The sequence below is a fragment of the Euprymna scolopes genome, chromosome 5 (assembly GCF_053919585.1).
Source record: "Euprymna scolopes isolate OS-2025 chromosome 5, ASM5391958v1, whole genome shotgun sequence".
In the NCBI taxonomy this organism is placed as follows: Eukaryota; Metazoa; Mollusca; class Cephalopoda; order Sepiida; family Sepiolidae; genus Euprymna; species Euprymna scolopes.
The window spans coordinates 84,756,032-84,781,361 of NC_136486.1; the positions used below are offsets into that span (position 1 = coordinate 84,756,032).

At 38.1% G+C, this 25,330-nt stretch overlaps 1 protein-coding gene across 1 annotated transcript in view; it reads right to left on the reverse strand.

Annotated features, from left to right (window-relative positions):
* LOC145276912 (uncharacterized) overlaps window positions 1–4,971 on the reverse strand; it is a 43,587-nt gene extending 38,616 nt beyond the window's left edge. Inside the window, exon 1 of the mRNA XM_080128375.1 lies at window positions 4,890–4,971. Within this exon, the coding sequence (XP_079984501.1) occupies window positions 4,890–4,942 (53 nt within the window). The 5' untranslated portion in view covers window positions 4,943–4,971. The remainder of the gene's footprint in view (window positions 1–4,889) is intronic.
* Window positions 4,972–25,330: the final 20,359 nt, after the last annotated feature.

The following is a 25,330-nucleotide window of genomic DNA, read 5'->3' on the forward strand; positions in this document are numbered from 1 at the left end:
TAACGGCATCAAGCTCTGCCAGGTTTATATGCTGGGAGTCCCATTCTGGGCATAACCAGCAGGCCTCTAGTAGTGACCTCAGACGCTCTCCTCTTTATGAACGTCACAGCAACAGGAAGCCAGCCACCCACAGGGAGGTATCCAACCAATGTTCTGTACCAAGAAAATACGTTTCTTTGCGTGACATCACGGAGCATGTCTGGGACTTCATTTCCCCATTTCCAATGCAAGACGCCGTCTTCTCTCCGAACCTGTAAACCGAGCACCCATGCGTCATCCTGTAGTCTCTCCGGCTCCTTACTGAGAAGTCCAAAGTTGCGGAGATGCTCCTCTACACACGTCGCGAATACAACCACTTCATTCACGTACACATCATCAATATATGTAGATGTTGCCTGCCTTATGTGCTCATCCTGAGCCAGAATGGTGTCAGCAATCGTTTGCATAATTGATGGCGCCACATTGAGTTCGAACCCCATACGGGTTAAGCAGTATCTTTTCCCTTTAACCAGAACTGTCTGATAAGGCCATAGGGACTGGTGTACACGCATTTGAAGGTACGCCTTCCAAAGATCAAGCACACACACATTAGACCCTGCTTGCCGCCATTCCCATAATTTATCAGCGCACATGTCTGAGCGGGCCGTAAAGGGGTCCACGTGTTTTAACTCCCTATAATCGAGCACCAGCCTCACTTTTTGTTTGTTTGGCTGGACGACTGCCATTTTTTTTTTTTATTATTACATTTTCACCCCAAACAAGGAACATGGCCATTTTGATGTAGGGGGGCTACTATTAGGGACACAGGCTACAAGGGTACTACGTGGGTAGTTGGGTAGCAAGATGTCGGTTCACATTACACTTGAACTTCTGCATGTCAGTACAGTTGGGGAAGCAGGAACCTGGCAGGGAGTTCCAAAGTCTAGCGGTTCTGGGGATGAACTACTGAAGTAGAAGGCTCGCTTACATCTAGAGATCTCTACTGTGAAGGGGTGGGATTGTACTGTTTGTCATGTTTGTCTGGGGTATTTACTTGGATTAGTGGGATTAAACACTTTGGAGGCCCCAATGCCTTCTCAGGATAAGGAACCAGCCATCCATTGTTGATCCAGGTCTGTAGTTCCCTATCATACTCTATGCAAGCTCTGGGGGAAATCTTGTACTCTCGCACTCTATTGAACAAATTCTCTGGTGGTTGTTCGTCCGACCACATCCAAGCCACAGTTCAGGACTTCGAAAATCAGGCTTATCTAGGGTGAGTTCCGCGCAAACGCACTCTTTGCATTGGGAGAATGTCACGTTCCCAGCTCCATCTACTACGACTCCACCCAGCTGCACAATTGCGTCCATTCCTAAGAGTAAATCGTACCCAAGTAGCTCCCTGTCCATAATCAGAGCTTGCACGGCTACTTCAGGACCACTACCGATGCTTATGTGGATGACACTTTCTCCGAAAGAGGACAACGAGCTCCCGCTTACAGTCAGAACCGGAATTCTTGTCATTTTCCAAGTGTCACAACGTTCTTTGCGCACAAGTGTCTGGGCACAATCGGTGTCCACAAGCGCGTTGCACTCACGCCCGTTAACGCGTACGCTCACCACAGGTAGCGCCTTGTTTAATGACGATCTGGGAGAAGACTGGCGCTGTAACTTCCTCCCCTAGCCCGTTTCCCAGACAGGCGCGAGGTAGGTGTAAAAAGACAACAGCTGCTATCTTGGGCCTCTTTTTTTTTCTTTCTATCTTTCAGCCTGCTACCGAGACAGATTCTCGCCCGTTCTGAGGTAGGTCCTATCTATGTCTATCACAGATATAAATATACAAAAGCTATCCCAGTCAGCCATAGAGTATCAATATACTGTACGATAAAGAGGTATGTCAGAGGACTTATTACATTTTGTTATTATCTTAACTGAAACAACCAATTGGTGCGAAGATCCCAGTGGGGACAGAACGTAAGATGAACATGGCTCAGGGCAAGTTGTGAGAAAAAGGTCTAGGAGACTTGCATACTGACCATTAGTGTTGGGTATATGAGTGGGTTCGTGAACAATCTGAGTTAGGTCATAAGCAATGGAGAAATCATGACAGAACCTCCCTTCATCATCTGTCTTTTTTGAGTGGGCCAAGCATTCCACATTGTAAACATTGATGTCTCCACAGACATAAATGTTAGCCAAAGGATGAGCAGACAGGACGTGGTCAATTTTAAACGCAGTGGTGTAAACTAGTGCAGTCCGAAAGCGCATATAGAGCAATTTAGGGTCATCTCTGGAGATGTCTACCACATGGAAAGCCATGTCTAATGTAGGTACATATTCTATGCCCATAGCGATCTGGGAAGGGGGGGGGGTCCGATTTGGATGTTAAATTAGAATATCCTTTAATTGTATTTTCACGCCAACAAAGTGGGCGGAAATAGAAATGACTTAAAAACTGTACATATACACAGAAGTGGTCAATTTGCCAGATGTATTTCTAATGTGGGTTTTAACATGCCTGTTTATGCAAAAGATTGTGTGTACACACACACAAAAATAGACTTCCGTTTTTTTTTTTTAACTACTACAATATATTAAATAATATGAATTTCACATAAAATTTGGTTACTGGATTTTATCACCAATGTTATGTATTTCCTAAAACTAAAATGTTATTTAGCCTATTTACCAGAAAGTGTTATATCCAAAAGCAATGTTTGTTACGCCATATGGATTTTCGCACATTCAAAAACGAAATATTTGCCGAGTTTACAATATTTTTTCTTTTTGATTTATTTGTTCCTATTTACTTGCTTCCATACGAAGACAAAGTTGGATACAAGGCCAGTTTTAATATACTCTGGATTAGAACAATAATAAAAATTGACTCGATTAAGAATAATTTTAATTCTATTTTGAAAAATAAAATAAAAATAAACCGAAAAGAAAAAATTGTAAAATCGACAAAAATTTAAATCGTAAAGATTTTTTTTGTTTTTAATATTCAAAGCAAACATTCTTTTGGTTGTTAAATGCAGAGAGTGACTGATCCGCCGGCCGGCGCTATTTTTTAAATCGTATTTCCACGTTTAATTAAAGTTTTATTATATGTTTTTTATTCAATTGTAAGGTTAAAGTACAGAATAGGTACAAAACACCCTCCCCATGTTAAGAATGGCTTTTTAAATAATAATGTTATTATTCCAGCACGGATCACTCTGAGTACCATTTTTTTTCTCATACTTCAAATAGTTGTCTTTCACTGGTTAATTGGAATTACGTAAGACAAATCCTTAATTGTGATTGGTGGCGAGTATAAACTATGCTGCTGCCGGGGATGCCCCCGTTTGTTTATCAAGCGTTCGTCACGACCGAAGTCTAACTACTGAAATTCTGGTACTTGTACAGTTTAATTAAAAAATGAAAATATCGAAAAAAGGTTATATTGTACGTATTCGTTATAGAACGAAGTTCTCCGAAAAAAAAAAAAAATCACTTAATTTCATCAATAGTTTTTATTTTACAGCGAAAAAGCAATTTATTATGATACCGAGCAAAAGGTTCGATTTTTAGGAAGAAAAGCTAGTATTAAAGATGGGGAGAGTGTGTCAGCGCTTTAACTGGAGTTATCTCCCCGTGGCGTGTTCAACAAATTTCATAATGGCTGACTTCAACGCGCTCTCATAAAAACGTGTTTTTCTAACAACTACTTAATCAAATTAAATGAACTTTTTTTTTCTGAGATCTTCAGTCCAAAACGGATACGTACAATATAACCTTTTTTTCGATATTTTCATTTTTTGAATGTCTTGATTAAACTGTACAAGTATCGAAATTCTAGTACTTTTGATGTCTTATTTTACCCAACTTTTTATTTTTTGAAAAGAAAGTTTCACTCTATGTATAGCACCCATATTCAAAAGTTCCGTCTTCATTTCCTACAAGTGTTCGATTTATCTCATTTCGATTTGTTTATAAAGTTGGCGACTATATTTTTTGTTATAATTTATTGCTTGTTTTTTAACTTAAACATCGATTAAGTAAAAATAAGTTGTTTTGAAGTAATGTCGAAACCAATTTCACCCTAAATAATTTGGGTGACTGAAATAGGAATTAGATTTAAACTGTAACTCAAGTCAGAATTCACCCTTTAAAGGCTCACGAAGTAAACATATTGGTCATTTGTAACAGATAAAATAAACAAAAATTGCCCGACTTTTGTTTATTTTATGCACTTCGATTAAAAAGTAATTCTTAGTTGAAATTAAAGTTTAAATGCTAATGCATCTATGTTTCTAAATCTCAAGTTTCATGCTCTAAAAAAAAAAAAAAAAAAAAAAATTCTAATGTGCTCCAGTTGTATTTAAAAAATCGAGGTTTGAAAGCTTAAATCGACATTAAAACTTTTTACCAGGTTGAGTTTCTTTATATGCCTTTGCAGAAAAGTTTATAAAAGAGAGAAAAAGTTTACGACAACAAATAGTTTCGTACTAAAAAGCAACCACAACACAATAAATTAATGAAATGTCATCTCCACTGTTGGTGGTTTCAATAAACGTGAACATCCTGCCATGTGTGCAAAGACGTGTCCGTCACGGATAAGAAACTTTTTTTTAATACATGCATACCAATGAACTTTTCACCAATTTCAAAACAATAGCTTCCTTCCAACGGTAAAAAAATCTTAAAATGTTAAATGCTACCGAGCATTAGTTATAATTAACATAACTATACTGTACATGCTACAAGGAAAACTATCAAGAGGTAAAATATATGCAAGTCACACGAAGTTAACAATTTAAAAAAAATGAAACGTTATCAGTCAGTGTATGTGTGATTCCATTTTACAAAAAACAAAAAAAAACAAGCGCAAGCATTTTAATGCATAAGTTATTAAGATTTAATCTTACTCTTCATCCTGTTTTTCAATTGCAGTTTTCAATTGTTGATTAAGGTAAGCCATGTTGAGAAATTGCTAAAAAAAAAAAGGGGGGGGAGAAGGTGGACATGTGCGGCCAAGTATTTTGAAAGCGTCTTCGATTCAATGATTGGTCGAAAGCAATCGTCAATCTCATTGGTTCATATTTCGGGCGTCGGCGTCTGGGACGTAAATTTATTTATTTATTTTTTATTTTTTCTGAGCACCCCAGAGTTTTCTTTTCTTTTCTTTTCTTAATAATCTATTTTTATATCCTCTTAAATGGATAAAATTCTAGATTAAAACGCTCAGTTAAATCACCCACGCAAAAATCAGTTTCTACGGGTTTTATGCGATTATGTATGATAACTTTGAAAAACTTTGCAGAAAGAAAAAGAAAATTTAGAATTTTAACGGGGGGATCAGTTTCCTGTATACATGTAAGATAAAATGATCCTACATTTCTAGGCTACCTATGGGCCCAAAGGTCAAAGTTCCTCCAGTTTTATGATTCTGTGACCTCGGTTGGGGGTGGAAGAAATAATGGTGGCTAATGAATGCCAATAAACTCCTGAAAATGATATTATTTTTCACAAGCATAAATGTTGCGCATTAGTGAGAACAACAGCCATATTTAAAGATGGCTGACAATCTTTCATTGCAAGAATGTCTTAATCTTTATAGTTTAGGGTTTAGATGCTTTTTGGGCACAACCTAAGAAAATAAATAATTCAATACAAGTTTCTGAGATGACGAACACAACAACTTAATAAAATGTAACACATAACAGGTTTATTAAGGAGATTGTGTACCGGGTGATATGTTCCTGGTCAAAAGCTGGACTCTGGCTACCTGATGCTATCACGGTAGTTATTCCAGTGGAATCGTCAATACCGGTTGAAATAACACCGAGGTGGAGAGAGCGAAGAAAAAGGGTCCATTCCATTTGGTGTCTCTCTCAGTAAGGACGAGTTCTTATTCTTCAAGCCGGATGCTGGCCGAATTCCTTAGGGGATAGGAAGGATCAATGCGCCATATCCCTGATTGGGCAGTATGTAGCCAAATAGCACAGAAAAAAGTTCCATTTGTTTCTGCTACAATAGTCTATTTCAGAGTCAAGATTATTTGTAGAAAAAAAAGCTTTCTTTTTAGACAATTTCTGTAATACTTCTTCAGTATTTTATATGTACAACTTAAAAAAAGATTTTTTTGTTAAATTTTTATATTTCTCATGTAAAGTCATTTATATTTTACCAATATGATTCATCACACAAAATTATAGTTGTTTTTTCCTCCACCGAGGAGGTTATGTTTTCAGTCATGTTTATAGCTGTGTTTGTTTGTTTATTGATTTTGGTACAGCCTGCAGTTCGCATCACTTGAATAATCATCACTAAATTTGGTCAAAATATTGATCATGATCCAAATTAAAACTGATTTAATTTTCAGATATCTAGTTTAAAGGTTAAAGGTCAAGGTCAAAGAAAAGGTGAAAGCTATACTTTTGGAAATAAGTTTGGTTTTCTTCATTGTAGAGACTCGTTGCTTTGCCTAAATTGTAGCCAATGAAGCCCTCTCCAACAGGAACATTTCACAGTTTTCAACACGCACGTGTATGAAGGCCGCGCAAGCACACAACATTGTGATTTGGCCACCGGCACACATACTATCAAAGGAACTATGTTACGTTTCCTCGCGTAGAGATAGAGTAAACAGGCTGGAACTTTTGAGAACATCGCTGTATAAAGATTTAAACACCAAAATTCAAACAGTCCAGGATGTAGATCTACAAGTAACCATCACTGCTGCCCATGATCATTACATATGCTAGACTCCGTCGATTTAGATGTTAAACAGTTTCGCCAAGAATGCCACAAAATCAAAGCAGTTTATTCCAGTTTTTTCTCTTCTTTTCCACAAGACTGGATGTCAGAATAACTCCGCCACTGGGAGGCGTTAAAATTCTTCGTCTTGAATTTGCGCGTCATACACATGAACCTTAATTCCCATCATGAAAAGTTACCACATCAAAAGGGAATTTAATTGTCCTTTTTAAACAATTTTATTTCGACCTACTGTTCTTACAAGATAAACACAAATGCATGCTTTCACTTTCATGATTATGGTCTGTTTTTCTCAGAAAATAATCACATTAATTCCAAGCCATGCATAACCCTCTGGACACAGAAAAATCAGCAATTTCAAACTGCATGCTACTCTCACGAAATCCTCAGAATGAACACTCATTACAAGAAAACACTTACGTTGGAACGATTTGAACTAATATTCCTAACATGTAAATAAATGTTGTTTATTTCATATTAATACAGTGATTTCGAGTTCTTTGTCAAGTGTCGTTATTTTCCAAAGTTATTTCTATTTTTTTTATTTCATGTACATGAGGATGTGATCCATCATTAATCGACAATCTCATTAAATTTACCTTTAATGGTCCTGCGGATACCCTACTATTTTGACTTCAAGAGATTTCTGCATCTGCAACCTCGGTCCTAAAAATTGATAGATTCTGATCATGAATTGGTGAACGATGACTCACACCCTTACAAACTAGTGACTCCACGATCAGTACCTATAATTAGTGCCCCCCCCTACCATGAGTCATTTACATTGTTTTTACACCACATAAAGAAAAGATTGGAGGGTTCCCTTAACACACAATTGGTAAACTTCCCTGCAGATAAAGGCAAAACTAACAAATGCATTCAATGTTAATATATAACAAAATATTAGCTTCGAAGGAGAATGTTCAGTTTTGTTTTACAATAGACTGAGGTGCAAAAAAGTGCTAAAGATACAAATATATAACAAATAAATGTTACCAAAGGCAAGATAAGTTACTCTTCTACCTACTTGGATAAATTTTTGCTGTTTTAATTGATTTTATAGTGTATTTTAAATGTAAAATGAATGTTGTGCCAAGCGCTTAAGTTTGTAGAAACCACTATGCCTGACCGGAATAAATGCCTGGCAGAAACATTTCACAGCAATCACCATTTTGAAACACTCATGCGTATGAAAAACGCATAGGAACATGATGTTGTGATGTGACCACTGCACACATAAAAGAAAGTAACTAGGCTATGCTCCTTCACGTGTGAATACAGTAAACAGGTTTGAACGTTCAAGAAAGCCTGTATATAAAGATTTACACGCCAAAATCAAATTAGTTTTTCTCTTATATTTCACAAATTCGACACGTGTTCAAGTAAACTCCATCTGCGGGAGACATTAAAATCCTCGTCATGATTTTGCACATGACAGGCATGAACTTTATTACCCAGCGTGGAAAATTATCGAGCAAGGATTTAAATCTTCTTTTAAACAATCTTATTCCAAACTACTGTTCTTATGATACGAACACACACACACACACACATATTTTCTTATATAGATTTATGGGCTGGTTTTTTTTCCAACATAACCAAATGGACTTTAAGCCCTCATGTGGCACTCTTATAAAAAATTAGTAATTTCAAGCCACGTGCTATTTTCACAAAATCCTCACTTCATTAATCCTTGATAAATTCAAATCATAGATTGGTTACCCTACTGATCGTACATCCTACAATTGGTTACTCAACCATGAATTCAGAATCTGATGGACGTTCGAATGGAATACAGACTGCACATTTCAAATAACATCACTAATAAAATAGCAACAACAAACATTTTAATAATTTAATAAATCATAACTCCTGCAGTATACAGAAAGTAATCAAAGAATTACCGGATGACAGTGGTAAACTAGAACATCCATGTGACACACAATGGAGAATGACACTGAGTCATCTAATTCAACTACGCTTGTGATAGTAAAGGTCCCGCATTTTTGGGTAGATGTCCCCATACTTTGGTTTTTACATATAGAGCCCAATTTTATACTTAAAGGATCCACAGCAAGCTCGACCACATTGTGGCTTTGCTATCACACAAGGTACTGACTGAAGTGTGTGACTTAATGATGGTCCCACCTGGATCGGTTACATATGACACTTTTAAGTTAGACTTGATTAAAGTGAACTTTGGATTCTCAGCAGAAGCGCCTCCACCAGATCCTTATGGAAGAGGGGCTGGGCAATAAGAAGCTTTCTCAACTCTTGAGAAGGATGAAGCAATTACTAGGCAAGAACCAACTTCAACCGGATATTTTGGAGCAACTATTCATCAATAGACTACCATCCGGAATCCAAATGATACTCGCATCCACTCAGAATACTACACCGGTCAAAGCTTGGCTGACCTTGCTGACAAAATAATAAAGGTCATAGTGTCAGCCTCCCTAATCAACCAAACTCCAGCCGTGACCATTCCTTTTACTGCACTTGAAGTTGTCAAAGACATGAACGTCAGAGAGATGCTTAAAAAGCAGGCTAAACTCATATAGGAATCAAGCAACTAGATGCGGAATCTAACCATGAGGCAGCATAAGTCATACTGTCCTCAACAGGACAGCTTTCACCGCTGACACTCTGGGAGTTGAAATAAGTACTCTCGTCGAGCCAACAGCGATGATATGCAATTATGCTATTATCATTAGCATTATAGAAAAAGGCTGTGAAATACCAAAAGCCCTGCACATTGTCACAAACATCTAAATCTACAGGAAACGTCATGGCCAGATAAATGGACTGACATCTATGGCTGACTTTGTACACGTCACACCTTCTACATCACTGACAGGAATTCTGGCACTTAACAGCCAAACAGTAGCAGATAACTATCCAATTCCTCATTTGCATGATTTTTTCCAATTCACTCAGCGGAAAATCAAATTTCTCCAAAACTCGCAATTACTTATAACGTCACCAACTAACTTCGGAAGAACCCCCCCCCCATCTGCTTTTCTTTTATATCATAAGTTTCTTAAAACGTGACTAGTTAAAGTTCAGAATAAAATCACGCTTTCTCTTAACGGTTAATTTAAAAAAAAAAAAATCTTCTGAACGCTATTAAAAGTTAAATTCTTCACTAGTTTGCAGTTTGGAGACGGAAGCGTTGTTGTGATAAGTGATTTTCTCTACTAATTCGCACTTTTTATTTTTAGATTCAAATATTAATAACTACATTTTATTTCAGTATTTAATTTATGTATTTCTGTTGTATTAAATGCTAGCTTTTTTTCTCGTCCATAAATGTTTATTTATCTACCGAATTGATTGCAAAAATAGATTACCTAATTGTACTCATTTTTAGTTCGTGAGAGGGGAATCTATCACCATACTTTCCCTTAAACACGTCTGTTGGACTCTTATTAAGTACAATACTTAATAGTTTTTTTGTTTTTTTTTTTTGTGAATGGAGAGTAGAAAACGCATTGTGGATGCGTTATCGGCAGCTCCTGTTACTCTCGCTTCTTCTTATTTGTCCCTCAGTCCTCATTTTTTAATGAGTGATTTTTCTGACAAAGGGAGAAGAAAAAGCTGTTTTCTAGGTTGGCAGTATTTTGCGCGAACAGTTGGCAGAGTTGGTGGAAATTTTCTGTTTCTATGTCTATCCTTGTAGCCATGTCACTAGTAAGGGTGCTGGAGATAAACGTTTTGTCTGGGCTGACGTTATCCGCCTGATAGTCAGGGACCCGAACCTTGGATTAACCACTAAGGAGGCTGTCCTATCAGCAGGTGCAAAGTACTGGGGCTGCTGTATTGCCATTTGGTGAATGGAATCTGGACCATGCAGTAGCTTCTGGTGGGGCCTCTCGATGCCATACTAGTGGGTAATTGTTACGGCTTTACCTTATCATGTGCTACAAAAAAAAAAAAAATTCTTCGTTTCTTTTTCTCTCTTAGTTTCCCCTCTCTGTCCTGCTCTAAGTAAATCTGACGACCTAGTCCACAAATTCCAAAATTTCATCATGACAAGTTTCAAGAAAAAATACACGATTAAACCCGGTTCTACAACTTCCAACGTAGACCCCTACTACCATGTCTCCTTCTCCAACATCAGGGGTCTTCGTTCTAACCTTCCAGAGGTTGAAACCCAATTACAGGAGACTAAATCAGACCTTTTATTTTTAAGTGAAACTGGCATTGGACAGGCTATTTCCCTAGATGAGTTTGCAATTACAGGATACTCTAACTTAACTTCTAAATCTGACCCCCAAGATCGCCATGGGCATGGAATATGTGCCTATATTAAAGATAGCTTTCCATGTGGGAGGGACATCTCCAGGGAAGATCCTAACTTACCCTATATGTGCTTCCGGGTTGCTTTAGCTCACACTACTGCATTTATATTTACTCTCTATCGCCCCCACAACAGCGGAGTTACTATCTTTCAAAGCATATCTGAGAAAATTGACCAAGTCCTTTCTACTTATCCTTCAGCTAACATTCACGTATGTGGAGACTTCAATGTTCACAACGTCGAATGGTTGACCCACTCAAACAAGACCGATGATGAGGGGAGGTTCTGTCATGATTTCTCCATTGCCTATGACCTCACTCAGATTGTTCAGGAACCTACCCGTGTGCCCGATAATGACGGCCAGTATGCGAGCCTACTAGACCTTTTTCTCACAACTTGCCCTGAACTATGTTCAGTTTCTGTTCTGTCGCCTCTTGGATCTTCCGACCACTCTGTTGTATCAATTAAGATAAAAATGAAATGTAATAAGTCCCCAGACGTACCTCTTCATCGTACAGTATATCGATACACTAAGGCTGACTGGGATAGCTTCCGTACATTTATATCTGATCTACCTCTGCATTCCATGTTTAAAAAGGATGTGTCCTCTATAGTATTAGACCTGACTGAATGGTTAATTGTAGGTATTGACCATTTCATACCCTCTAAAAAGTTTCAGCAAAAACCTAACAGCCAGCCATGGTTCTCTCCAGAATGTGCTGCTGCCATTGCGCACAGAAATCACTTTTTCCACTGCTTCAAACGTAATAGATGTATGGAAACTAAAGCCGTTTTCAGGACTGCCAGCAACCATTGTAAGAAAGTAATAAGGAACGCAAGAGAGTTGTATGCTCAATCTGTTAAGTCAAAAGTAGCTGAGCAGCGGCTTGGTTCCCACCAGTTTTGGCAAATAGCAAACAGAATCCTGAACAGAAGCGTGTGCTCCATCCCAACTATTATCAATGGACCTGAGGTAATCTCGTCAGCATCAGACAAAGCCAAACTCTTTGTCAAGAACTTTGCAGCTAATTCTACCCTTTGCGACCAAGACCGCCAACACCCAATATTTCCTCCTATATCAGAAAACACGCTATGTGATATCTGTACGTGATGTTGCGAAGCTAATCAAAAACCTTGATTCGAGTAAAGCAACTGGCCCTGATGGTATTCCAATTATAGTACTCAAAAAACTTCAACCTGAACTAGCGCCCATACTTACAAAACTGTTTAAACGTTGTCTTAAGGAGAATAGTTTCCCATCTCCCTGGAAAATCTCATCAGTATGCCCTGTATTTAAGAATTCAGGTGATCGCTCATCCCCCTCTCAGTACAGGCCAATAAGTCTCCTGTGCGTCATGAGTAAGTTGCTAGAATCTGTGTTAAATACAGAAGTAATCAACCATCTCAACAAAAATAACCTTCTTAGTGACACTCAATATGGTTTCCGTTCTGCTAGATCTACAGCATATGTCCTTACAGTTATATCGCATAGGATTAGCAAATCTCTCGACGGTGGCAATCTTTCTAGGGCAATTGCTCTTGACATATCTAAAGCCTTTGATAGGGTATGGCATAAAGGTTTACTTCATAAGATCGCTAGCTATGGTATAGCTGGAAAAGTCTTCTCAATTATTAAATCATTTCTTTCTGATAGGTTCATAAGAGTAGTAGTTGAGGGGCAAAAATCAGAAGCTCACAGTATTAATGCCGGTGTCCCTCAGGGATCCATCCTGGGCCCAACTCTTTTCCTGATCTACATTAATGATCTTCCAAATCATATCCTTACATCATTTGTAGACATTTATGCTGATGACACTACCATTTATGGTACCACATCTAAGACAGTAAACGACCAAGTTCTCTCCAATTCTCTCTCCTCTGATCTTGAGCACGTAGTACAATGGGGAAAGGAGTGGCTGGTTACTTTTAATGCATCTAAAACCAAGCTTCTCTCTTTACATCATCAACATTCTAATCCACATTTGTCATCAATTGAAATGAATGGCTCTCGTCTTCAGGAGGCCTCAATTGAAATGAATGGCTCTCGTCTTCAGGAGGCCTCAAGTTTTGACAAGCTTCTGGGCTTGACCATTACGCCTGATCTTAAATGGAACACGTATATCAAATCTGTTGCCAAGGCCGCTGGAAAAATGGTGGGATCTTTCTATCGATCCGGTAAATATCTCACTGCTGATGCTATTCTCTATCTATATAAGAGCCAGGTACGTCCAAGGATGGAATACTGTTGCCACATCTTGGCAGGAGCTGCTAGAAAGGACTTGTCCTGCCTTGATAGAGTTCAAAATAGACTTCGTAGCCTCGTAGGAGATGTCCTTTTCTCCTCCTTGCAACCTCTATCTCACAAAAGAGATGTTGCGAGTTTGTCTCTGATGTATCGTTATTTTCATGGAAAGTGTTCAACTGAGCTTCAATCTATGGTCCCCCCTCGCCAAACTTTCACAAGAAACACTCGTCTAGCTGTAAACACTATCAATAATTTCCCCCACTCTTTATCTGTGCTTAAACCTAAACGTAGATTCCATGAACAAAGCTTCTTTCTTAGAACTGCACGCCTGTGGAATTGTCTTCCGTTTTCCTGCTTTCCGGCTGACTACAATATGGTTGTGTTCAAGTCTAAAGTAAATAAGTTCTTGATGAGCCGTTCCATATAAGTTATCAAATTTACCAAATTTTCATTACTAATGATTACTATATTGACCAATTTCTACTGTACACTCTTTAACCCTTATCCTTGAGTGGCCTCTGGGCCTTGATAATGTGGTGTCGCCTATGTAAAAAAAAAAAAAAAAAAAAAAAAAAAGTGAACATGAATTGCAGTCTTTCTCAGTTTTAAAAACGACTTTAGCAAATGTTACATTGTTGGTTTTTTCCAAGACAGACACGCACCACTTGTGTTATTCATAGATGCTTCCAATGTTGGTATTGAAGAAGTGTTACAACAATTCATTGATGGTTTATAACAACCATTATCCTCCTTCTTTTCTAGAAGACTTCAAGATGCTTTAAGAAAATAGAGTACTTTCAGTAAGGAATTGCTTGCTGCTTATTCCGTGGTAAAGCATTTCTTATATATATTGGAAGGTTCAAATTTCACTATTTTAACCGATCATAAACCACTGTCACTTACCTTAGTCACTCGCCCAGCAAACATTCACCCAAGGAAGCTTGTCACTTGGATTACATCTCACAATTTACTTCGGACATTAAATATATCAAAGGCACCAAAAATATAGCTGCTAACACAGTATCGCACATGCACATCAGCGCAATACGTGTTCATGATATGGGTCTTCATTAGATAACTAGAGACCAGGAGAGAGACGAAGAATTAAGTAACTTACAATGGTTTCCCAGTTTCAACTTTTAACAAGTTCTCTTGTCTTTCTCAAATGATTCTATTTAGTGTGACACTTTGACTGGACACAAACGTTCATACGTATCTTTCCAACACAGACAAACATTTTTTTCGAAATTATACAATTTATCATACCCAGATGTCCAAGCAACACAGAAATTGGTGACATCACATTTCATATGAACTGCTGTTAACAACGATGTATGCCACTGGTCGTGGAGTTGTATCCCTTGCCAGAAATCCAAAGTCACTCAACATATTAAGAGCCCCCAGCAAAGTTCCCTATTCTTGAGGCTCAATTTAAACATGTTCACATTGACATAATGGCTCCATTACCACCTTCAAAGAACTTTATGTATCTGCTCACTTACATCGACAGATTCTCTAGATGGCTTGAAGCTTTACCCATCACTAACATCTCTGCCAAGAATGTTGCCAAAATGCTCGATTCACAGTGGATATTAAAATTTGGTGTGCCAGAAATTATTATCACAGAAAGGGGTAAACAGTTTGATTCCTATCTTTTCGCTGAACTTTCATGTCTGCTTGGATGTAAACATATACAGACCATGCCTTATCACATATCCTCAAATGGCTTGGTCGAATGCTTCCCTCACCAACTGAAGGCCTCTTTAAAGGCACATTCTGATCCCAATAACTGGATGGAATTCTTCCCTCTCATACTCCTTGGTATGAGATCTACCATAAAAAAGGGATATTGGACTTACAGCTGCTAAGATCATGTACTCTGACCTTATCAGGACAAATGATTGCACTGGTCACCAATTAGAAGCATGCTAGAACTGATTAGCTATACGTCTTGCTTGAAGAAGTACATGTTGAGATACTTACATGTCGAACCAAGTGCCCAAGTGCCCCTCAGGATATACGCACATGAACACATGTTTTCATACAAAATGATGGAGTACCCATGCCTCTGCAACTGCCCTACTCCGGTTCTTACAAGGTTCTTAAAAGATATCCGAAACATTTTGTGATAGATAAGAATGACAGACATGACTCTATCAACATTGATCGACTGAAGAAAGCATTTTTCGACAATACAGACAGTAGTACCACAGTAAGACAGACTAAAATCTCGGGAGATTCTTTAACTACTGCCACTAATGATACCGTGCTACCTAGTTCTACAACTTCCACTAAATCCGGCAGACATATAAAACATCCACTTCAATTTGCTACCTACACCCAGTGAAATACTTGCAGTATTTTTATTCTTCTCCTTAAGATCAACTTCTCGTCTAGGGGATAAGTGATGTAGAAACCATTAGGACTCCATTTTGTTTGCTTAACACTTTCCCCTCTGGTTAAAAGCCGGAAAAGATAAAAACTCAATGACTCACATACCAGCATTTTTCATCTGATGAACATACTCCTACACATTAACAAGACTCAGGTGAACAGAAAAGAATTACCACTCACATGCACTAACAAGGACAAGGTAAACCAATGCAGACATATACACATATACACAATACCACACTGCCAAAAATTTTTTTTTTTTTACATTGTAGTCACCACTCGGGGATAAGGGTTATTGCGTGTACAGTAATCAATGGGATAATATTGTAGTAATCGTTAGTATTGGAGATTTGATAAAGTTTCTTACTTAAGGGAATAGTTTATCAGGAATTTGTTTATGTTGGACTTGGAGACTTCCAAGTTGTAATCAGGTGGGAAACAGGCAAACGGAAGAGAGTTCCACAGGTGTGCACTTCTAAGAAAGAAGCTTTGTTCATGGAATGTACGTTTTGATTTAGGCATAGATAAAGAGTGGGGAAAATTATTGACAGTGGTTTCATCTAAATACATATATCACTTGTGGTTTGGTCATTGACAGTGGTTTCAGCAAGACACATATATTACTTACACATGCATACTCCCTCTATGAACAGATTGACCCATGGAATTCTAAGCCTTGTGACAAACCCAACTTCACCAAACAATAAATGACTGAAAGTAACTTTTATATTCTTACTAGCAGGCCGCTCGGCATTGCCTGGTCATAAAATACGTTGAAATATGATATTTTGATTAATGCACATTTCATATTTATTATTACCAATTGGGCTTAATATATAATAATGATTTTAAAAGTTAAAAAAAAAAGAAATAACTCATGCACCACCACCGAGAATCGAAACCAAAACGTTTAGCATATGATTTACTTTTTCCTTTGACGTTAATGCTTGAGCTATAAAAGGCATGTTTGCTGCAAAGCTAGAAATCAAAACATGAATCAATATCTATTACGTTATGCATGCATATTCATAATGCCGTCATTCGACCATAGCTTGGCAAATTCCATTTTTTTAATTTCCACACTTTTGGACTGATTTTCCCCAGCTAAAACATAAATATAAAGTTTCACATGGGTTCGAATACCCTATATATTAAGTTTCATGTCTATAGACAAAAACTGACAGAAGAGTTTGGAAGCCAAAATTTTTTAAACAAATATATACATGCATACATAAATATATGCATAAAGAAATTTGTGTTTACTATAACCTTTTTAATGCAAATATTACGCAAGTATAAATCATGTAGAATATTTTACACATTGCAGACACTTCACTTACGTTTACTATTTATGTTTCAGGCATTGTTGGGTGGTCTTCCATTGATCAGTTAATCCGTTGAGTGACTTTTCCCCCTCCTCTCCTATATGGCACTACGAAGTAAAGACATGTGGACCAAATTCTTCTCAGATGCTGTATCCCGCAAGATGTCGCTGCTAAGTACCTCCAATAGAACTGCATCACAACTTCAGTATTGCCCGAACTTAATAAGGATGCACTCACTGAGTTAGGTGTGTACACTCTTGGTGACAAGCTGGCCATCCTTAAGTTAGCTTGATTGTTCTCATCATCACCTGCTGACTTATCCTCACCTATCACTCCTTCCAGCAAGGATACCTCAGCTAAGGTCAAACTTCCATCTGTCTCCACTGAAATGACCAAACCACAATTTTGCAAGTTTCGAGTGAACTGGGGCATTTACAAAAAAATTACAGGATTGTCCAAGATGAACATTATCCCTCATCTGTATAACTGCTGCAGTGGTTCTATCCAAAATCGTATTGTCAACACTGTGCCACAGTTTCTCGAGTTACTGGAGGATGAACTGCTGGACATAGTGAAGTCACTCGTCATGAAGAGTTTCAACCCGTCCGTCCATTGACTTGCATTTCGTTCTATCCAGCAACATGAACATGAGTCCATTCAGGAATACACAATGTTGAATGTGTATACAGTTGCTCATATTCTAATCATGATTTGTCTGAGGACAATATTAAGGAACAATTCATCAATGGACTGTTCAGTGAGTCACTTCAGATAGATATCCTAGCCAAGACCACCCAACTATCGAGCCTCAAGTTCGTCATTAACCATGCCAAGGTATTAAAATTGGCTATTTGCAACCAGGCCAAACTTCATATTTCCAGCAAAATTCATGCTGCCTGTATATCAGGGTACAAAAATCAGCAGAAATCTACCTGTTGGTCAACCAATTCAACCTTTACCCCAACAGCTGCTGGCTCTTGCTCCTCCCAATTTCAGCAACCAAACAGTCTATGCAATATTTGCGGCAGCCTTACATTGTATCAAAGATCGACACTTTGCCTTGCATGGGGACAAACCTGCAGTAGATGCAGGCGGCCAAACCATTTTTTCTCTATCTGCCGAGCAGGCTCCAGAATTTCCGGTGTCAGCCTTGTCACCCATATTCAATATGACAGAGACCAGGGCTGTTTTTGGTCAGTGAACCACAATATCGACGAGATTCCAGCCACTGTGATATCTATTGATGGCCCATCATATAATTGCAGTAATGAACATTTTTCTAGACAGTGGGACTTCCATATACATTAGTAACAGTAAATTCTGGAGCTTCTCAGCATAGATTGATCCCTGTTACGTCCATGCAGCAAGAAGATTGTTACTGTGGGTGGATATGCCCTGGATGGATTTCTATTTCCTTCAACATCAGTGGCCATTTAACTATACAGCCAGTATACATCTGTGACAAATTTGATAGGTTGTATTTCAGTCAAACAGGTTGTATCGCTACCAAAATTTTACCACACACATCTCCATTCCCAATGACAACCCAGCATTTGGAATCTGTCTCCATAACCCAGTAACATGCCAGCTGTGTGGACTGCCTTGAACACACACAATTTCAATCGTATGAACCATTGATTGTTGATGATCCTGCTGAGTATCCATTTGAAAGGATTTGTCAGCTTGGGATACAGACTGTCCTCTGCCGATTACCCCCAATCAAATGGATGAACCAAAGTTGCGGTCAAGTCAATGAAACACATCCTGCATGACAACATCGGCTCAAACGGCACTCTTAACTCCAACAAAGTTGCCCTTGCCCTTCTGCAATTTTTGAACACCTCAATATGTGGCATCGGTCTGAGCCCAGCACAGATATTACTCCACAGGCAGCTGAGGGATGGAATTCCAACCAATCCAATCTATTATCAACTACACCCTGAGTTGATCCTCACTGCTCAAAAACATGAACAGTTAACATCGAAACGCAACACATCCCAGGAGAGGAGGTACAAGGTTGGCACCAGAAAGCTTGAAAATCTCAGTGTCAGAACAGATGTGGTGATACAGAGCAAGCAGGGTCAATGTAGATGGAACAAAACAGGTTGAATCGTTGAATGCCTTCCATATAGACGATGTCAGGTTAAAATCAATGGTTCAAGTTGCATAACCCTCCAGAACCACAAATTCCCCCCGCCCTAGCACCGACACTTATGTTCACCCAGGTCTGTTGTACCCAGATATTCCTGCATATGTCATACCTGCAGAATCCCCGAATGAATCCAAAACCACTGCCGTTAATCCTCCAGGCCTACTGGCCAACTATTCCTCTGGCCTTCGTCAAGTGGTAACCACGACAGGATAGAAATTTCGAATTTCCTAACTGCATCCTCAGCAATTACTGCCTTCCATAGTTGTTGTCATCTCACCACGTTGACGAATGCCAGAGGAATAGTTGGCTGAAACGTTGTGAAGCAACAACTAAACAGATGAGGAGAATAATTTGCAATAAATAAATTAACTAATAATATTCATCTCAATAATGAATTCCAATTGAATAATATACATACCATTCGGTACGGACCCGACCATGGAAGATCAGATAATAAATAAACGTGGAGTCATAAGACCAAATAATCCAACCTTGATCACCTTTCAGGGCCCGTGGCACAGTGGATAGAGACGTTGAATCTCTACAGTTCCAGGTGAGCATTGTCTGAAGATAGCGGTTTCAATCCTACTCAAAGCCGGCCAGAGGCTTACTTGGCCAAAATGTGGTGAGACGACAACAACTATGGAAGGCAGTAATTGCTGAGGATGCAGTTAAGAGATTCGGAGTTCTTATCTTGTCACGGTTAGCACTTGATGAAGGCCAGAGGAATAGTTGGCTGAAATGTTGTGAAGCAACAACTAAACAGATGAGGATAATAGTTTGCAATAAAATGAATTTTAGTTTATAATGAAGACAGTCTCATTTTAACATTTAATAAACAACTTTATTTGTTATCTTTGTTACTAGCGTTATTAGAAGAGTACAAGAGAGAAGCGGGTTAAAAGAGAAAGAAAGGGCAAAGACTTCAGTGTGTTTACGTATGTAGGAGTGTGCGTCCAATAGTAGAGACAGGGCAAAGGGTTAGTGTCTTGTGGTAAGAAAGAGTAAGTGTGTGTGTGTGGTGTGTATGTTCTTTAGTATGACAAAGAATGTTTGTCAAGGTACCGCATGTGGAAATAAATGTGAGTTTGAAGAGAGCTATAGCTAGCTCGTATTACTCATGTTCAGCCTGGGGTAAAGTCTGCTCCTAGGCAAAGTCTGCTCCCAGGCAGGGCCAGGTTGAAAGAGGGTTAATGGTTTCAGATTTTGTCTTTTATATATTCTGTCAAGTGATAGCGAGCTGTCTTGTAATTGGACAAGCCAGGAAGAAAATGGATTTCAAATCTCGAGTCATGGGAAGTACTTCTGCCTGTTTGTAGCGAGTTTGGTTGCTACAAAATTAAGAAATAATACTCATCCCAATAAATGAATTCCAATTAAATAATATATATAGATTTCTTGTATAAAAATGTATTTTGTTATAAAATTTTGTTCTTCAAAAATTTCAATTTAAAACTCTGTTTATGCTTTAGCTAGCACTTGGTATCTGGTGATTCCTCTATTCTCGCAACGTGTCATTTTACTTTCATTTGTATATGCATGCATATATGTATCCTTCTTTTGGTCTTGGCAAAGCTCAATGATACTATTATTGTCTAAAATGGCCTATACCAAAACCAGAAACCATGCCAAAGAGATCACTAAGGACTGGATTGGCAGAAGGATGTCACCAAGGGTTGGATTTGTAGCTGGATAGGTTTGAACATCACTAAATAGGCAGCTACTCAGGAAGACGTTGGCAGAGGTTGTATTTACAACTAGGCATGGTCTGTTTAGTTTTCAATCCAGAAAAAATAATCTTGACTTAATCTCGACAGATTGCTTCCCTCAAATTGGATGTTAAGCAAACTACCGTTGTTATATTATGGAAATAAAAGAACATCTGGAAAAATGCATCAATTCTGGTATAGATTGAAAACACATGTGTGTCTCTTCATCTTTGTTCTTTTTTTTTTTTGTTTTATCCTTTGATTAGTCTCATGAGCCAAGTCTTTAACATTACATCTGGCAACAAGAATTTATTGGTGAGCTCATGTTTTCTAACATGCACACAAAAAAGAAATCACCGCAAGAGAAGAAAGAGATATGGCTAGCAGTTACTTGCGCAATTTCTAAATTTATGCATCTAATACTGAGCAAAATATAATTAACATTTCCCAGCAAAAGTGGACATTGACAAAAATGAAAAACAACTTTACTGGAGTCCAGGTTTTCAACAATTTCCACAAATTTACTGACAAGCAGAAGGACACTGAAGTAACCTCAGAAGCGGAAGATGGGATGATAAAAAGATGGGATGAGGAAAGAGTGAAGAAGTCGATTACCAACTATTTTATACTTGAGAAAAAAACATCATACAAAATTTTCAAATTTCGATGTATCGATGTAAAATTCAGACTAAGAACTCTGGCATCCACATGTGACTTGTGAGATCTTGAAATCTTGGTCCAGACACTGTGTGTTCATCCTTTAAGGTTAGAAGAAAGGCCCTAAGAGATAATTCAACCCTCAAACAAATAGTAGACAAAGGCAGAGTCTCTTTTTATATTTTATTTTTGGAATCCTTTGAGATGAGGCTTTATAACTTGTGCATTTATTCTTTTGTGGACTGTTATCCTCGTCTTCATAGTTGTTGTTTCACAACGTTTTGACCAACTCATCCTCTGGCCTTTTTCAGGTGATTAATTCCGAAGGGATAGGCATGCTGAGTCTTGTAACATCCCCAGTAGTTACTGCCTTCTATTGTTATTTTCTCACCATGTTTTGGCCAACAAATCCTCTGGCCTTCTTCCAAAATTAAAAAATAAGAAAATACCATTCAGTACAGACTGAACAATGTAAGACCAGATAAGAACACAAAATTGGATTTATAAGACCATAAAATCCGACCATGATCACTCTTTGCAGCATGCGGCACAGTGGATAGGGGTGTTGAGTCTCTACAGATCGAGGTGAGCATTGTCTGAAGATAGCAGTTTCAATCCTACCCAAGCAGGCCAGAAATAAAGCATAATAGAAAGTATTCTGTAACATCAAGAATTACCATAATGTTATTGCACTCATCAACTTTAGTTTGATTAATGTTATTAATGGGTAAGTTGATGATACAAAGAAAAAAGAAATGGTTTGAGAATTTTATTTTTTAATCCTAGCAGCCATCAAGCAGTGCCAGGAGGCAGGTTGTTGTTTTTTTTTTGGTGGGGGGGGGGCTTTGTTAAGTAAAATACCTACACTTATTGCTCTGGCAGTAGGGCAGACTCATGTTGACACGCCGGTTCCCGTTGGATCCACTGAAGTTAAGCAACGTTGAACCTGGTCAGTACTAAATGGGTGACCATTTAGGACTTCCAAGTGATGTATGCACTCTCCGCTTATCTCGGTATTGTTTCCAATCGTCCTGACCTTCTCCTTGCCACTGGACTCAAACAGTGCCGATTCAGGAGGGGGTGTGGTTGAAGATTACGCAACCCTTGCCTCACAATTACAAGTGCAGCTGCCCCTACAGGGGTATCCTTTGTCTTTCGAGACTGAACGGAGGCATTGGATCGAGATCGGATCGGATCTTGACCTGGTGTGATTGGCGTCATCTTTGATACACTGATGATAATGCTCATCAAGGTTTCTAATCCTAAACCAGAATGTCCGGTTGCTGAGACCTTCTCACTAAGTAATGGCAAGTTCAGTTTAGTGAGGGTCAGGCCTCATTTAGAAAATAGTGCGTCAATTAAATTTGATCTTACTAGGTTGCAGCTTGCTGTCATTATTGCTAGGAAAGATATGGATTTGCTAGGCATCTTTAAGTACTCCAGTTTGGACTATAACCTCTTGAGTATGAAGCCCTGGAATTTTATGCATTTCATTCAGTGGGAATTAGATATGGGCATTGTGCCTGTTATTAAGGGGAAACAGCTAAAGTTTTTGAGCAGTCCATTAATAGTCAGGGAGACTGTTTAGATTTTGGCAGTTGCCAAGATGGCAACGCTCTGTTTTCTGCATGCGTTGATGCGCATGTTAGTTTTAACAGGTATATTACCACTGACCATTTAATGTACTCTTATCAAGCTAAAAGTAGTGTCAGGCCAGATATGAACCCATTGTACCGAGCAAATAGCTTCTTTAGGAAAAAGGATAGATATGTTCATTTTTCCCCCATATTCAAAGTAAATCTCGCTGGGCTGGTGTGGATTCGTGAAATTGTTCAAACATTTCAACTCGGCCTCTCAATTAAAAATTAACAATTAGTTTCTCAATCTATCTATATATCTATAAAAGAGAAATTGTGTGTGTGTGTGTGTGTGTGTGTGTGTACATTTCCCTACCAAACTCTATCAATTTTTAGTCTACAGACTCTAGATTTGACATAAAGGGTATTGAGATTTGGGAAAATTTTTTAATCGGTTTTCGGCCAGAAATTTGTCTGTCAAGGGATCAAAGTTCAACAATGTGACTTTTGAACACTCTACCAAACTCTTGCAGGTTACTTGGACATGGACCAAACTTTTTCATTTGATTTGAGCCAAAACAATAAATGTTAAGGGGTCAAAATTGAGGTCAAAGTTAAAAAGAATTTGAATTCTATAGTCACTGCGAAATTACCCAGCCAATTTTTGGTCTAAGCATTTGAAATTTTACATAAAGTGTATTCAGACATAGGGTAAGCTTTTTAATCGGTTTTTGGCCGAAAATTTGGCTGCCAAGGGGTAAAGATCAAAAGAATTGAGTTTTGCAGTCATAGATTGTTGCCAGTCTAAACATAAAACTAATTAATTCCTTGCTGAGAATAATGCAATCTAATTTTAATATTATGTTAGTTAATTATTTAATGATTTACTAGTTATTAAAATATTGCATGTTGATTTTGTGGAAGAAAAAAGTGTAAAACCTAACTGTTTGCTATATAGAAAATACAAGCCAGTCGTCCAGGTGTGGTTCTAATGGAAGGTGTGGCTGAAGCAAACATTTTTAGGAGCAGGAGGAGTGAGGTGTGAAAGCAAGAAAAGCACAATAGTTTAGCTAAGGGACTTAACTAGTACAATATCTCCCCTTCTCAATTAAGAATGGGCTTCTTTTTTTATATATTTTATTAGATTGTTTCAGATATTTTATTTATTAAATTGTTTCAGGGAAAGGATTAAAAGTCTTTTACTCATTCATTTGTGAGAGAAAACTTTATAGATTTGTTTCTGGTGAATGTTTGCCAATAGCTGAAATTGTTGAGTTTAAGGGATGGACCAAAGATTATGTGATTTAGTAGTTGGTTGTTTTACTATTATATTAAAATGCGAGGGAATGTATCTTTAATTTTCTTTTTTTTTTTTTTTTGACGACAAGAAAACATATACTAAGTACATAGTTTAAGAGTCTTTTCTTCTTTTTTTTTTCACAACAAAACCATTGTTTGTCCAAACAAGCAGTACCAAATGCACTATGAATGCACTTTTGGCACTGCACTGTAATTCTTGTTTCCCCTACTTTCTCTTCCAGTCCTCATTTTTCACAGGTGTTTCTGACAAAGAAGGAAGAAAATGGTGCTCGCTGGAATGGCATTTTAGTGTAAGTAAGCGCATTATCCTGCCTTGACAGGGTACAAAATAGACTTCGTAGCTTAGTGGGGGATGCCTACAACCTCTTTCCCACAGAAAGAACGTTGCAAGCCTGTTTTTGTTTTATAATTATTTCCATGGCAAGTGCTCCAATCTCTGGTCTCCCCTTGCCAATCTTTCATGAAAAACACCTGTTTAGCTGAAAACACTGTCAATAATTTTCCCCACTCTTTGACTGTGCCTAAGTTAAAACGTAGATTCCATGAACAAATTTTCTTTCTTAGAATTGCACGCCTGTGTAACTCTCTTCCACTTGCCTGTTTCCCAGATAACTACAACTTGGTTGTCTTTAAGTCCAACATAAACAAATTCTTGATGAACCGCCCCCTTAAGTAATCCAATCTACCAAATTTCCATTACTAACGATTACTACGATATTATCCATTGAGTACTGTACACTCAATAACTCTTATCCTCGAGTGGCCTCCGGGCCTTTATAAGTAGTGACTCTTATGTAAAAACAAAAAACAAAAAAATTCTCTCTTTTTATTTTTGCTCCATGACACTAATAAATGTGTTGGGGGTAAACGTTTTACTTTGACTGATGTTATGTGACCTCTGATCTCATCT